This window comes from Zingiber officinale, chromosome 7B, assembly GCF_018446385.1.
Source record: "Zingiber officinale cultivar Zhangliang chromosome 7B, Zo_v1.1, whole genome shotgun sequence".
Classification (NCBI taxonomy): Eukaryota; Viridiplantae; Streptophyta; class Magnoliopsida; order Zingiberales; family Zingiberaceae; genus Zingiber; species Zingiber officinale.
Genome location: NC_055999.1, coordinates 101,018,998 through 101,035,411, shown reverse-complemented (window position 1 = coordinate 101,035,411; position 16,414 = coordinate 101,018,998). Strand labels below are relative to the sequence as shown.

Sequence of the window (16,414 nt, the reverse complement as noted above, 5' to 3'; positions counted from 1 at the left end):
CATTATCCTAAGAATCACAAAAATATTTGGTTAAGACCAACACCTTAAAAATCCCCATGAATTTTGTATGCCACGTTAGTGTGGACGTATACAAATTCAAAAAAGAAATTTTATCATTTAATTTTATTATCTCGTCATCCTTTCTTTATGACGAATAAAATTAATAGTTGGTCTATCTTTAATCAAATATTTGGTCAAGACTCTAAATTTAAAATAATATTGATTCCTCTAACAATATTATTTAAATTTACCAACACCTCAAAACACCGTGAATTTTGCATGCCACGTTAGTGTGGACGTATACAAAATCAACATTTGTAAGAGGAGGGTTTTACCCATTAACTATCTTGTCAACGTAACTTTATGACAAATAAAATTATCTCAAACACCGTTAATTTTGTATGCCACGTTAGTGTGGACGTATACAAAATTAATCATTTGTAAGAAGGGTTTTAACCCTTTAATTTTATTATCTTGTCAACCTAGTTTTATGACAAATTAATAGTTGGTTTCATTTGGTCACACAAATAATAACAGTGACTCCGATGGGGAGGATACTATTAGATGTGTCTAAGTGTATACCATTACTTGACACTAAGTCCATTAATAAGATTATGCCCCTTCCGTTGGGGAAGATCACACGCTCTTAATTAACTTCCTATAGTCATCCAAAAATGGAAGTCTGTTCTAGTGATCTGCAAACTAGCTCATCCGTTATGGAGGAAGGCACTCAGAGCCAACGCGCAAGCTTGTTTGCATCACTTACAAACCAGTAATGGAGACCATGGGATTTACTTAAAAATCCCTCTCCCACTTAGTTATTTATTAATGAGGAATTTTAACTATGCTAGCCTACTAAACTTGTAAACTAACATGCACACACAGCACAATATAAAAGCAATAAATAGAAAATCTAATTTTCAACTATTATGGCTTTTATCTCTAGTTGTCTTCCGTGTGTTGTCATCCCAAGCTGCTGCCATATTTGGCCACCGCCACTGGGTCTAGCTGTCGCATCCATCTTGCTCCTAGTTCCGCTGTGCCTCTGGTCCATAGAAGGTTCCACGCTTTGCAAGATTCGATCCGTGACATAAATAGAATTTTACATTTTTGATCCTATATTCCATAAAAGGAATGTACATGTATCTAGATCAAAAATAAAATCCTAATAAAACTAAATACAGCTCCTGCTGTATTTTAATACAATCATGCACACATATAAATGCCCTTGACATGTCCAAGGGTCCAATCACACACATAATAACTATAAGCCATAATAGTTGGATCCTGCATCCACAAAGTTAGCACATCCTACTATTAACCTGCCTAAATTATGTATGACATGTGCATAATTAAACTAATACTAAATACACAGAGGCAAAACCCTAGCTCGATACCAATTGTTGGTTGCTACTGAAAACCTAGAGGTTCCACTGTACAAAATTTTTGTACAAAGGTCTGAACCTTTTCCTAGCTACCATGTGTTCTTTTAAATTAAATTTTGGATCGCCTGCGGAACTTTACACGTTTGATCCAAAACTTAATCTATTTGTTCTTTTAGGTTTTGACTTGGATCTCCTGCGGAACTTAACACGTTTGACCCAAGTCTCCTTAAGTTATTAATTCCATTAAATATTAATTTCCATAAAAGGTTCCCAGTACTGACGTGGCGAGGCACATGGCCTTCTTGGATATGGGAGCAACCACCACCGACTAGACAAAACCTTTAATAGAAAGCTAATATTTAATTTCCTAAAATAACTTTAGGTTAACCAAAGAGAACAATCAAATCACAAGGAAAAGAAAGAAACAAAAGAACACAACTTCGAAAAACCATATTCGAAACACTAGAACGTAAGCCTCTTGTATTTGGTATTATTTCCATAAATAACTAGCATGATGCGGAAATAGAAATTACTAGTTATACCTTGTAGAAAAACCTCTTGATCTTCTACCGTATTCCTCTTCTTATCCCGGACGTCGTGTGGGCGACGATCTTCCGAGACGAGAACCACCACGCACCTTCTTCTTCTCCAAGCAAGGTTCGGCCACAAGAAGAACCACCTCCAAGGAAGAAGAACTTGATCACCACCAATACTCCAAGGGATCTTCAAGATGAGGCTTCCTCCTTTTCTTCTTCTCCTTCCTAGGTCCGGCCACCAACAAGAGCTCCAAGAGATGTATGGTTCGGCCACCAAAAGAGAAGAAGGGAGAAAGGCTAGGGCCGGCCACAAGAAGAAGAAAAGAGGGAGAGAAAAATAGAATAGATTCGTTAGCTTTGAAAGCCTCCTCTACCCCCTCTTTTATAATCCTTGGTCTTGGCAAATAAGGAAAATTTAATAAAAACTTCCTTAATTCTTTTGCCATGAAAAGGAAAAAATTATTTAATTAAAAATAATTTTTCTTCTCCAATTTATTTGGCCGGCCACACCATAGAATTTCCAAGCAAATGAAATTTTAAACACCAATTAAAACTTCCTTATTTGCTTCCAGAAATTTATAAAAATTTCTCAATAATTTTTATCCCTTCATGATTGGTTTATAAAAAGGAAATTTAATAAATTAAAATCTTTCTTTTAAACATGTGGATAAAAAGAAAGTTATCTCTAAAAATTAAAATCTCTTTTAATCTACAAATAAGGAAAGATATCAAATCTTTTCTTAATCTCTTGTAGAAACTTATAAAAGAGAATATTTAATTTTTAAACTTTTTTTTTAAATCATGAACATGATTTAAAAAGGAAAGTTTTCTTAAAATTTAAAATCCTCCTTTAATCAACAAATAAGGAAAGATTTCAAATTTTAAACTCTCTTTTAAACATGTAGATGATTTACAAATAAGGAAAGTTTTTACCAAAAATTAAAACCATCCTTTTAAACTACAAATAAGGAAAGAGATTAATCTCTCTTAATCTTTGTAGAAAGCTATAAAAGGAAATTTTTAATTTTAAACTCTCTTTAAAAAACATGATATCCACATAAGAAATCATTTTAATAAAAATCCTTTAATATTCTAGTGGTTGGCCACCCAAGCTTGGGACCCAAGTTGGCCGGCCACCAACTTAACTCATCCACTTGTCTGGCCCCTAGCTTGGGTTCCAAGCTAGCTTGGCCGGCCCCATTGATGGGTAAGAAGGTGGTATGTGGGTATAAATCTCTATATACTAGAGGCTACGATAGGGACCGAGAGGAGGAATTGGTTTTGGTCTCCCGATAAAATTACATCCCGTGTTCGCCTCAACACACAACTTAATTTTATCAATAATAATTCATTCCACTAGAGAACTATTATTGAACTACGCACCAATCCCAAATTACATTTTGGGCTCCTTCTTATTATGAGTGTGTTAGTCTCCCCGTGTTTAAGATAACAAATGTCCACTAATTAAGTAAGTTACCGACAACTCACTTAATTAATATCTAGCTCCAAGAGTAGTACCACTCAACTTCATCGTCATGTCGGACTAAGTCCACCCTGCAGGTTTAACATGACAATCCTTATGAGCTCCTCTTGGGGACATTCTCAACCTAGATTACTAGGACACGCTTCCTTCTATAATCAACAACACACTATAAGTGATATCATTTCCCAACTTATCGGGCTTATTGATTCATCGAACTAAATCTCACCCATTGATAAATTAAAGAAATAAATATCAAATATATGTGCTTGTTATTATATTAGGATTAAGAGCACACACTTCCATAATAACTGAGGTCTTTGTTCCTTTATAAAGTCAGTATAAAAGGAACGACCTCAAATGGTCCTACTCAATACACTCTAAGTGTACTAGTGTAATTATATAGTTAAGATATACTAATACCTAATTACACTACGACCTTCCAATGGTTTGTTCCTTTCCATCTTGGTCGTGAGCTACTGTTTATAATTTATAAGGAACCAATAACATGATCTTCTGTGTGTGACACCACACACCATGTTATCTACAATATAAATTAATTGAGCAACTACATTTATCATAAATGTAGACTTTTGACCAATGTGATTCTTATTTCTAGATAAATATTTATACCAAAAGCTAGGCTTTTAGTATACACTCTAACAGGACCGTGTCGACGTGCCTGTCCTGCCAGAAGTATCACAATGTCTCCCACCGACCGGCGGAGGAAATGAAGGCATCAACAGTCTCATGTCTGTTTGATCAGTGGGGAATGGATATTGTGGGTCCGTTCCCTATGGCAACCGGACAGCGGAAATTTTTATTGGTGGCGGTTGATTATTTTTCCAAGTGGGTGGAGGCCGAGCCGCTAGCCAAGATCACCGAGAAGATGGTCAAGAAGTTCATCTGGCAGAACATCATCTGTCGGTTCGGCATCCCTCGTCGACTTATTTCCGACAAATGGCGGCAGTTCACAGGAAAATTGCTCGAAGATTGGTGCAAAAGCTTCGACATTGAGCAACACTTCACCTCTGTAGCCTATCCCCAAAGCAACGGTCAAGCCGAAGTAGCCAATCGGGAAATTCTTCGTATTCTGCGCGCTCGGCTCGACCATTTGGGAGGAAGTTGGGTTGATGAAATGCCGGGCGTCCTATGGGCCATCCGAACGACCCCGAAGGAAGGAACTGGCGTCACGCCCTTCCATTTGGTGTATGGCGGCGAAGCGGTGATTCCCGTCGAAGTCAGTGTCGAATCCGTCCGGATCCAGAGTTACGATGAAGGCAACGCCGAGCGGAGGAACATGGAGCTGGATTTGGTTGATGAAGAGAGAGCCAAGGCGTCCATCCGGCTGATGGCGTACCGTCAACGGATGAAGCAAAACTACAACAGGCGCGTAATCCTCAGATCGTTCCAGGTCGGTGACCTTGTCTGGAAGAAAGTCAAGCCGGTCGACGACGTCGGCAAGCTGGAAGCTCCCTGGGCGGGCCCCTTCAAGGTTATCGAAAAGCTCCGCTCTGGCGCTTACTATTTGGAGGATGAAGACGGACGACAGCTGGATCGGCCATGGAGTGCAAATCATCTTCAGCCTTATCGTGCCGGATGAAAGGTGCACTGGTGTAACTCATTTTTGTGTATATTCTAGTCGCCCATGTCCTTGTAATGCAGGAAGCAGAAATGAATTAAAAGGATGGCTAGTGTGTTTGCCGAGCGGCTGTGTTAAGGATTAGCCCAAGGCTGTCGAGCTCCGACGTTAAAAATCGAGAGACGAGCTGGCGTCTATAAACCTTCTGAGCGGAAGACTGTCGAGCTCCGACGTTAAAAATCGAGAGACGAGCCGGCGTCTATAAACCTTCCGAGTGGAAGACCGTCGAGCTCCGACGTTAAATATCGAGAGACGAGCCGGCGTCTATAAACCTTCCGAGCGAAAGACCGTCGAGCTCCGACGTTAAAAATCGAGAGACGAGCCGGTGTCTATAAACCTTCCGAGCGGAAGACCGTCGAGCTCCGACGTTAAATATCGAGAGACGAGCCGGCGTCTATAAACCTTCCGAGCGGAAGACCATCGAGCTCCGACGTTAAATATCGAGAGACGAGCCGGCGTCTATAAACCTTCCGAGCGGAAGACGACCGGGCCCGACGTTAAATATCGAGACGAGAGCGTCTATAAACCTTCCGAGAGGAAGACCGTCGAGCTCCGACGTTAAATATCGAGAGACGAGCCGGCGTCTATAAACCTTCCGAGCGGAAGACCGTCGAGCTCCGACGTTAAATATCGAGAGACGAGCCGGCGTCTATAAACCTTCCGAGCGGAAGACCGTCGAGCTCCGACGTTAAAAATCGAGAGACGAGCCGGCGTCTATAAACCTTCCGAGCGGAAGACCGTCGAGCTCCGACGTTAAAAATCGAGAGACGAGCCGGCGTCTATAAACCTTCCGAGCGGAAGACCGTCGAGCTCCGACGTTAAATATCGAGAGACGAGCCGGCGTCTATAAACCTTCCGAGCGGAAGACCGTCGAGCTCCGACGTTAAATATCGAGAGACGAGCCGGCGTCTATAAACTCGCCGAGCGGAATATGCCAATTAAAAGAATGTAACTGCCCCAGAAATTCGCCTCCAATAGTGTTAGATCATCTCTACGTTCCACTCGGCCCAGCACCTAAAGGTACTTGACCGACGTCAAAGCGGAATATTTAGAAATATTACGTATTAAGCCGAGCGGAAGGGCAACGCCAAATACTTGGTAACCTTTCGAATACCCGAGAGGTGATAATAGGCAAGCGGGCAACATACATATTCACTAGCAAAAAGACAGTACGTGAAATAAAAGCGTTGCATTAAGATTAAAACTTTAGGCTGAGCGGCCTAAGTACAAAAAAAGATCCATTTTTGGCCGAGCGGCCTAATTACATATAGAGACAGTCTACTCAATGTAGTCATAAAGGTCCTTGGGGATACTTTCCAAGTGCACCACTTGATCGCCGGCCGGAATAGTAGTGGACTCCGGAAGAAGACCCTTAGACTTCAGATAAGTGGTGGTGGCAGTCATGGCCAAGTCGAAGGCTGTGTACATCCGCTCGCAGATTTTCTCCGAGAATTCAGGCGAGCGGATGTAGCTCTGCCTTAAGGCAGCGATTCGACTCGGCTCGGCATCTTGATATTCTTTGAAAGCTGCATGGGAGCTAGTAAGGGCCTCATTCAGATTCTGAAGCTTGTCCGCGTCGGCCGAGCGGGTCGCCTTCTCCCTGTCGAGCTGCTCCATCAGCTCCTTTACCTTCAGCTCCAGGCCCCGAGCCTCCACGTTCTTTTTCTCTAGATCGGAGATGGCCGTATTTTTTCGAGTGGTGAGGGTTAATTTTGTGTCAAGCGACTTGACTTGTCGCTCGGACTCGGCCAGGGCATGAGCCTGATCGGCCGCCTTCCTCTACTCGGCCGCCAGCAGATCCTGAGCCTTCTTCAGCTCCTTCTGCAGCTCGGAGTAAGACGGGCCTTGAGAGCCGGACGGACCGCACGCCGCCTTCAGTTGCCTTAACTCCTCATCCACCAGGGCTAAACGATTGGAGACTGCAATCTCCTCCACCCATCTCTGGCAAAAGAAAATTAGAGTTATTAGTGGCCGATCGGAAACAATGTGTACAAAACTTCGAAGAAAGCGGACTTACCCCCGTGGCCTACTGCATGTGGCTGTTCCAAGGCTGGGGATCATGACGCGCATCCGCCCACATCTCAGCTAGGGCCCTTCAAGGTGATGGTATGCTCGGGCGCTGGCAGCGGCTCTTCAGTCGGGAGATGAAGAGAGACTCAGATAAGCGGCCATGGCGGGATCGCCTGACCGGCAAAGGAGGATCAAGCCACAAAACCGAGAATGAATGGTTGAGCACGGACCGAGTGATGAGCGGCTGAAGGGTGCTAACCGAGTAGCCTCAATTGGAACAATGGCTCGTCCCATTCGGAAGGCGTCCGGCCGACAAATGGCTTGACTGGCGCCTTGCCCGAGCAACAGGGACCCGCCTGATGGTTGGACCGGAGGTAGCCGACGCAGTGAGTCTCCACTCGGCGTCTCTTTGGTAGAGGTTGCTCCTCCTCCCGAGCGGAACCTTCCTCGGGGACAGTTGGTTCCCCAGTGGGGGTGGCTCCGCTGGCCACGTTTTGTTGAGAAGCTGGAGCGGCCGACTCAGCCTGAGTCCCGCTTTCCCCTTCATGGGATCCGACCGGCTGGATACCCAGCATTTCCATTTATTTGGCCGCCGCGGCTTCGAGCGCCGCCGCCTTTCTCTTCAGAATGCCGACCATTACCGACTCCATGATGATGTCCGCTGCAAAGGAAAGGAGAGAAATCAGTTAGCAATCAAAATAAAGGACCAAGTAAAATGCTTACCAAAGCCGCTCGGAAGGGGAGTCCGCATTGGACTCAGGCCGAAAATGTACATCACTCCTTCGTGAAGAAGCTTATTGATGTCAAGCCGCAGACCGGCTAGCATATTTGCCACATAGAGGTAGTCCGGTCGAGTCTTGAATTTCTTCAGCTCGGGAGTGGGGGGCAAGCCGACCTGCCACTTGGTCGGGAAGTTGGCCTGATGGGGCATACAGATGTAGAAAAAATAATCCTTCCAATGTTTATTGGAAGTGGGTAGTTTGTTGAAGAAGACTAAGCCGGGCCGAGCTTGGAACATGAAGGTGCCCGGCTCGACTTGCTTGGGGTAATAGAAATAAAAGAAGACCTCCGGTCGGAGGGGGATGTTGTGAATCTTGAACAAAACAACAACATCGCAGAGAAGACGGAAGGTGTTGGGTACCAGACTGCCGAGCGGCACACCGAAAAAAATTACAAACGTCTATGATGAACGGATGTACAGGGAAACACAGACCGGCGGTAAACTGAAGCGTGACTGCCGGGCGGAAGGACCAGCTAAAAGAAGTTCAAAATCTTCGGGGATTTCAAAATTATCGGTTAGAATGTCAAAGTCACGTTGATCAAATCGTGATTGTATGGTGGTGTACCAAGGACCAAGGGATTGGTCTTCGGGATGGGAAGAGCTAGCCATGGGCCGATCGGAAGAAATCAAAAAAGCAAAAGGCAGGAGAAAAACAACGAGCGAAAAGAGGTTTCAAGGATTGAAACTGAGGAGACAAATACGGAGTAAACACCGGAAGCAAGAAAGAAAAGGTGTAAAGCCTTACTGCGGAGAAAAAGGATTGAGGAAGAGGCGCCGGAAAGTGTCGGAGAACAGAAACGGAATCGCCGGAGCTCCAAGCGCTGGGGCAGGGGTTGAAATCGCGAAAGCAAGTGAGGGGAATGGGAGAGAGCGAAGATTTTATATGGCGGGGGCCGGGCGGCCTCCGCCGTTGGATCCAGGTCACGGGAGTCAAAGTGCACATCGCGCCGTCCATTTCGAACCGCCTCGATCCCATCAAAGCCCCACGCCGCCTCCACCGTACGATGACGACAGTGCGCCACGTGGCATTCAGCCATTCGAGGCATTTAATGAGCGCATGCTCAGCCTTAATGTCGAGGATTGGCGCAGGTTACGAGGAGATCCGAGGAAGGTTGTGGATTGACTGACCTTACGGCCGTCCCTGCGGGAAGCCGAGCGGAGCAGGAGTGCCTGAAGGTGCCGACCGGCTAGTAGTCCAGTCAGTCGGACTAATCGCCTCCTTCGACTAGACTTGAAGGGGAGGCAAGTGATTCGGTTGTAAGAACAGGGGACCCCCGTCCGGTGGGGTCAACGCCACGTGTAAGTCAAAGTGGCAGGTGGCCGGGCGGCGAGGGGAGGGTTCGACCGGCCGGGCGGTCGGCCGGTGTCTAGTTGATGGTTAAAGGCGTCTCGTCGAAAGTCAGGGTTCCGGCGCTCAGCGGACGAGATCGCAGAGCTGATCGGATTGCACGCTCGGCCAAAATGATCAGGTAGCATACTGCTAATAGTCTCCACAAAGCACGTGATTGAGAACCTCCCTAAGTAAACCACCGCATACATCCGGCCGGATGTCACGGAAGCTGGCCGTCCGGACTCTCTCCGGGGAGTAAAGGCAAAAGGACAAGTGACACCTTTTTCTGACAGCGGGTATGTTCCACGTGTAGGCCATATTTCAAATCTTATGACAGGGGGTTCCGCTGTCCCATCGAGGACATGCTTGGACTGTAGCAGTATGGGTCAGGTAAGCTCACTGACAAGCCCTTACTTGGGTATGGGCCGCGGACACGTGTACACCTCGGTATGTGTACACTCGCTTCTCCGCTGCCCTATATAAAGGCCCTCATCCTTCGCCGGAGGTACGCGTTCTAATATTAGGAGAGCCACTTTTTCACTGCTTGCTTGCCTGACTTGAGCGTCGGAGGGTCGTCGCCGGGAACCCCTTCCCGGCCCGACTTCTGTGCAGGTTCGCCGGAGCGCCGTCCGACCGGCCGAGGATCTACGTCAGCTGCCAGGAGAGCGCCACGTACCCAGCGTCCGTTGGTTCAGCGATTCGGACAGGATCAGTAGTTTTAAAATTATCAAATCACGTATCCATTTTTCATTTTACCCTTATCAATTGATTGATTTTTTTTATTATTCGAATTGATTTTGCTCTGTGCCTAAATGTCAACATTTTGAGTAAATTAGTCGACTGACTTATTTTATTTTATTTTATTTTTATCAAAGTTGATTTTAGACAAAATCGGTTGATGGACCAAACAACCTCGGATTGATATGAAACTAATTACTATGTATTCGACTACTTCTCCTGATTATATCCATGCTAAAAATTTAATTCGTGTTCAAAAAATCATTACTCTCAATGTATTACGTTAAATTAGTATTTGAGAGCATGTATATAGAAGAGGTAGACGAACACATAATAATAAATTTCATATTAATCCGAGGTTATTTGGTCTATCAACTGATTTTACCCAAAACTGGCTGATGGATCAAACGATCTTAGATTGACATGAAACTAGATCGTGTTGGTACCCCAAGGTAGTTTTGATGTGATCAAACAAGTTAAGTTAGGTCCTGTTGTGTTTAACACTGTGTCTAAGTGTGCAGGAACTTAGGAGCACAGGAAGTCGAGCAAAACACGCAACTAGTGAGAAGGACGACACGGGAGAGAGCCGACAAGCTTGGTGCTTCTGAGGGACGAGGTGTTGCGGAAGAGTACACCGACGGACGAGAAGGGAGCGTGCGGTGTTTCCGAGGGACGAGAAGCAGAAGCAAAAGATTGCTCGAGGAGCAAAAGACGCAGCTAGCGAGAAGGTCGGCATGGGAGAGAGAGCCGACGGGCTCGGTGCGTCCGAAGGACGAAGAGCTGTGGAAGAGTACGCTGGTGGACGAGAAGGAAGCACGCGGTGATTCCGAGGGACGAGAAGCCGCAGCGGAAGCTTGCTCGAGAAGGCCAGAAGTTGGGTTCGGGTGAGCCCTATTTCGGATGGCCGAAATCACCCAAACGAGCGAAAAGACCCGGACAAGAGCAAGTGGAATCGAAGCTGGAGGCCCATAGAGAAAGTCAACAAAATGTTGACTTTCCCCTTTGGGCCGCCCGGAGCAATTCGGGCACTCGGAACTCAAGTTTTAGCCATTTCAACGTGGTCTTTGACCGTTGCATTGGGGATAAGTTTTTATCCCACTCCAAGTGCCCGGAACCCTTCCAGGCATTCCGACCAAGGCTATAAATATAGCCTTAGTCCCAGAAGCTAAAAACAACAAGCATCTTGAGAAACAATACTTGTACGCTTCTAGTTTTCATTTAGCTTATCCTTTTGTGCGATCATTATTGTAAAGAGGCTTCTCCGCTTGAACGAGATATTAGTGCGCTCGATTGCCTTGGATTAACAACCTCCCAGTTGTAACCAAGTAAAAACTTCTGTGTCTCTGTCTTTTTGATTTCTTTATCATTTCTTATGCAAGTGTTTTTAATTAAGTTAATTGTCCAAGAAAGGTATTTTTATTTTTTGTGCAGGGGCTATTCATCCCTCCTCTAACCGACCACAAAGGGTCCTAATAGATCTTATGTGTTTGATTAGTTTTCTTGATTATATTCCTGCTCTAAAACATTAATTTGACCTAATATATTGATGGTAATGATTTTTTGAGCACGGATTAAATTTTTCAAACATATTCGTGCTAAAAAAATTATTACTTTCAATATATTTATCCAAAATCGGCTGATGGATCAAATGACTTAGATTGACATGAAACTAGTTCTTATGTATTTGTCTACCTCTCTTGATTATATCCATACTCTCAAATATCAATTCGACCCAATATATTAAGAGTAATAATTTTTTAAATACAAATTAAAATTTTTAAATACATTCATGCTAAAAAAATCATTGCTTCCAATATATTGAGTCGAATTTATATTTGAGGGCATAATATAATCAGGAGAGGTAGTCCAACACATAAGAACTAGTTTCATGTTAATCCGAGGTCATTTGGTCCATCAGCTGATTTTGAGCTATACATGCCCTCAAACATCAATTTGACTCAATATATTGAGAGTAGTACTTTTTTGAACATGAATGTGTTTGAAAAATTTAATTCGTGTTACAAAAAAAATCATTGTTTTGAATATATTTTATCTAATTGGTATTTGTGGTCATGGATATAATCAGGAGAAGTAGACGAATATATAAGAATTAATTTTATGTCAATCCGAGATCATTGGGTCCATCAGCTGATTTTCCCAAAAGTGATTGATTGACCAAATGACCTCAAATTGATATGAAACTAGTTCATATGTGTTTGTTTACTTCTCCTGATTATATTTATGCTCTCAACTATTAATTTGACCTAATATATTGAGAGTAGTTATTTTTTGAACATAAATGTGTTTGAAAAATTTTTGAATGTTGAAATTTTGAATAAATTAGTGATTTACTTTTTTTTTTTTTATCAAAATCAATTTTAGGTAAAATTGATTGATGGACCAAACGATTTTAGATTAATATGAAATTAATACCTATGTATTTGTCTAGTTCTCCTGAGTATATTATACCTTCAAATATTAATTTAACCAAATATATAAGGAGCAATGATTTTTAAAACACAGATGTGTTCAAAAATTTAATTTGTATTAAAAAATTAATTTGTATTAAAAAAATCACTACTCTCAATATATTGGTTCAAATTGGCATTTAAAGACATGAATATAATGAGGAGAAGTAGACAAACACATAAGAATTAATTTCATATCAATCCGAAATCATTTAGTCTATCGATCGATTTTGTCCAAAATTGACTGATGGATCAACTGACCTCGAATTGACATGAAACTAGATCCTATGTATTTAACTACCTCTCCTAATTATATCTATTCCCTCATATGTCAATTTATTCAATATATTGAGGGAAATGAATGTGTTTAAAAAATTTAAATCATGTATAAAAATTTATTATTCTCAATATATTGAGTCAAATTTATATTTGAAGGTATGAATATAATTAGAAGAGGTAGATAAACATATAAGAACTAATCTATGTCAATTTGAAATTATTTTAACTATCAATCGATTTTATCTAAAACTAATTAATGGATCAAACAATCTCGGATTGATATGAAAATAAATTCTAATGGACCAAACGATATCGGATTGATATGAAAATAAATTCTATGTGTTTGATATGTCCTCAAATATTAATTTGACCTAATATATTAATATATTAAAAGCAATAATTTTTTAATATAAATTAAGATTTTTAAATATATTTATATTTAAAAAATTATTACTCTCAATATATTAAATTAAATTAATATTTAAGAGTATGAATATAATTAAATATATAATTAAACATATAAAAATTAATTTCATGTCAATCTGAATTCATTTGTTCCATCAATCAATTTTATCTAAAATTAATTTTGATTGAAAAAAATAAATCAGCCGATTGAGTTGCTCAAATTTTTTATTTCGAACAAAATCGATTTAACTAATTAAAAAATCAATAGACTACTAGAAATAAAATAAATAATGAATATATAATTTGATATTTTAAAACTAGACTATACGATTTGATAATTTTAAAAACTTATATACTGATTAAAAATAGAACTATCTGTAATTATTCAAGAGATCACGCCTGAACAATGAAATGGGATAAAAAAAAATAAAAATGAGAAAATTAGAACAATAAAATAGGATAATAAAAGAATAAATCAGGTTCCCATTCTAGGTACAAAATGATAAAATTTAATAAAAAAATCAATTATTATCACTTACTAAAAATTAAAAATTAAATGAACTTTTTTAGGTATAGAATAAAAAAAATTAATAATTCTGACTACATTTCAATTTTTAATAATTCTGACTACTAATTTTATGACCGGACGGTCATTTCAGATTCGGTGTTACATAACTCAGCATTTTATTCGATGAACCGAGTACAAAAGTAGTGGACAAGTAGCACTTCCCTCGAGCTTCCATTCTCACGGCTGAAGCGGCGGCTGGATCTCGATCCTGGACACCCCTTCTTTGGCTTCCGCCGTTTTCGCCACCTCCACTTCCCCTACCACCAGCGCCGCCGCCTCCTCGTCGATTGCCTCTTCCCCTGCGTAGTTAGGGTCCTTCTCGTCGACGGCCGGAGGAACAGGGTCCAGCTCGTTCTCCGCCAGGTCTTCCGGACCCTCCCAGGTGAACTTACCGCCGTGGCCGGACTTAGGCGGGCCGCGTCCGATCCCGAGGCCGTCGGCCGGGTGGCGATCCATGCGCAGCACGCCCTTGTCGGCCAGCTTCTTCTCGAAGTGGTGGATCGTGTCGGGGCGACGCGTTTTGGGCAGCGCCACGCGCTCATGCTTCTTCTTGCCCTCCTCGTCCCCGCTCGCCACCCTCATCTCCATCGTCGTCTCTGTCGGCTCGTGCCTTCTGAAGCTGATGGGTCTGGTCGGAGATCGAAGCTAGGACAGGGGATTCAATTTTATTAAGATCGAAAAACTGCGGGAGAGGTCTAGAAAAGGGTCGAAGGTTGTAGAATGTCTTGCCACGTGTCTATCAAGTTGAGCATAATCCCACGCATTTGTATACGAAAATAAAATCATAGACGCCTGGGTCTGGTATGTTTTAGTCAATTGCTAGCTAGGGCTTTTTAGAGGGGATGTTGTTCATGCGTAAGAGAGAGGCCTCTCCTTTGTTGTGGCCGCCATCACCATGGTGGCATGCTCGTCGCCACCCCTGCTGCCTTCGACGTCACCCTTTGTGGCCGTCGTCTCTCACAGTGACTAGCTTCCCTCTTCCTTCTCCATCCCGATGACACTGATGTTGCCTCTCCTCTTCTCTCTCCCATGATATGCTGTCGCCTCATGCTGAGAAAGACTTCCTCACCCTCACGAACGCCGCCTTCGACATTGTTCGCCATCGATGCCTGCCGTCTCCGCGACCCTCTCCTCTCTTCCTCTCTCTTTGGTGGCGGTCGCTACATCCAGCGGCTACCATTGCATTCGGCCACCAGGACGTATCTCATCGCCATCTCTCGTCACACGAGCAGTAGCTCCCTTTTTCCTCACTCACGCCATCAGCTCCCCTTCGTCGACGCCTCCTCTCCACACCGACAGCCGCCTCCCAGCTGTCGTCGGCCACCAACGACCCACTCCGCCGCTGAGGGCATTGTTGTTGCCCACCATAGCCATGGCCTTCGCGCCATAGTCGCTACCACCTCCACGCCATGGCTGGCAGTCGCCATCTTGGAGAATTCGACGCTTATCCGGTGTAGATTCCTCGTCACCATATGCTTCTGACCGGGGTGTCGCGATCGCGTTTCGATCTTCAGGCCTACGTGTTGTTATCTTCGATCTTTGTGCCATTGTTTTGTTTTGGCCTTTGAGCTGATACTGTGTTTCCATCCTTCGAGCTGAGGCTATGTTCCAATCTTATTGTATATCGGTTTACGTGTCAATATCATATCCAGGCCTACGTGCCGATTCATGTCCTGGCCTGCGTGCCGATATCATGTCCTGGCCTGTGTGTCGATGTCATATCTCGACCTGTATGCCGATGTCATATCCCGGCCTGCATGGCACGGCGAGGTCTCGACCTTCTTGTCGTCTTCCGGATCCAGGTCGTGCTCAACAAGGTGTCGTCAGATCCAGCTTTTCATCCTGCTCAGAGTCATCTGCTCTTACGGGTGACAACAATTTGAGCAGTGTCCCGACTAGCTCACTGATCCATCAGAGGGCGCCTCCCTGGGCCAGGGTATGTTATCGTACCCATTCTATATTTCTGTTCCTTATATATTCGTTGGATTGCCTCGAACATCGGGGTACCAGAGACTGGGGCGACCCTGTCGTTGGCTGCAGGTAGCGTTGACCAGAGGACTTCTGACAACTTGGTCAACATAAAAGCCATCTCAACATACCCCCTCCGGGCCATAACAATTTGGTCAACATTCCAGCCACCTCACTCGGTGGTTCGTCTGACTCAATTTTAGGATAGGATCAATTTGATGCCGTATGTGGGAATCTTCTCCACCTATTTTGGAACGTGAAGATGAACGACGTCGGAAGGTTCTCTGCCATTATCACAGTCCCAGAGGATCTTGAGGAACATATTATCTTCTCCCCTCGCTTCATGGGTATTCGGGAGTCAAGAGATTGACTTGGAGCTTCAGCTGACTGATAGGTTAGTTTTTCCATTATATTTTTTCCCCGACTCCACGGGTATTCGAGAGCTGAGGGACCGAGACAGATACTCAGCTGGTTGGCATGGCTCCTCGATCATGTACGTTACAGGCTTTGCTCCCTTTCTATGGTTACAGGATCTGCTATAGCTCCCTGATAAGAGAGTAAGATCCTAGTCCCTTGATCAAAGACTATGCCCTAGATCTCTGATTGGGCACTAGGGGCATAGATCCCCGATCAGATATTGGGCACAACTTCCCATTCAGACACTAGGGACATAACTTCCCGATCAGGATCTAGGGATCTCGCTCTTTGATTACAGGCTAGGGGCCTTACTCTTCGATCAGGGACTAGGGGCTCAGCTCCCTAATCAGGTGTGCCATGAGCTTTACTTAGGCACTGCTACGGTCTTCGCATTCGCTGATATCAGT

General features: G+C 43.6%; 1 protein-coding gene across 1 annotated transcript; it reads right to left on the bottom strand.

Annotated features, from left to right (window-relative positions):
* Positions 1–13,721: 13,721 nt before the first annotated feature.
* Positions 13,722–14,311, bottom strand: LOC122003991. Its single transcript, XM_042558939.1, has one exon. It carries the CDS (start codon positions 14,208–14,210, stop codon positions 13,800–13,802), a length of 411 nt encoding a protein of 136 aa, XP_042414873.1. The 5' UTR covers positions 14,211–14,311; the 3' UTR covers positions 13,722–13,799.
* Positions 14,312–16,414: the final 2,103 nt, after the last annotated feature.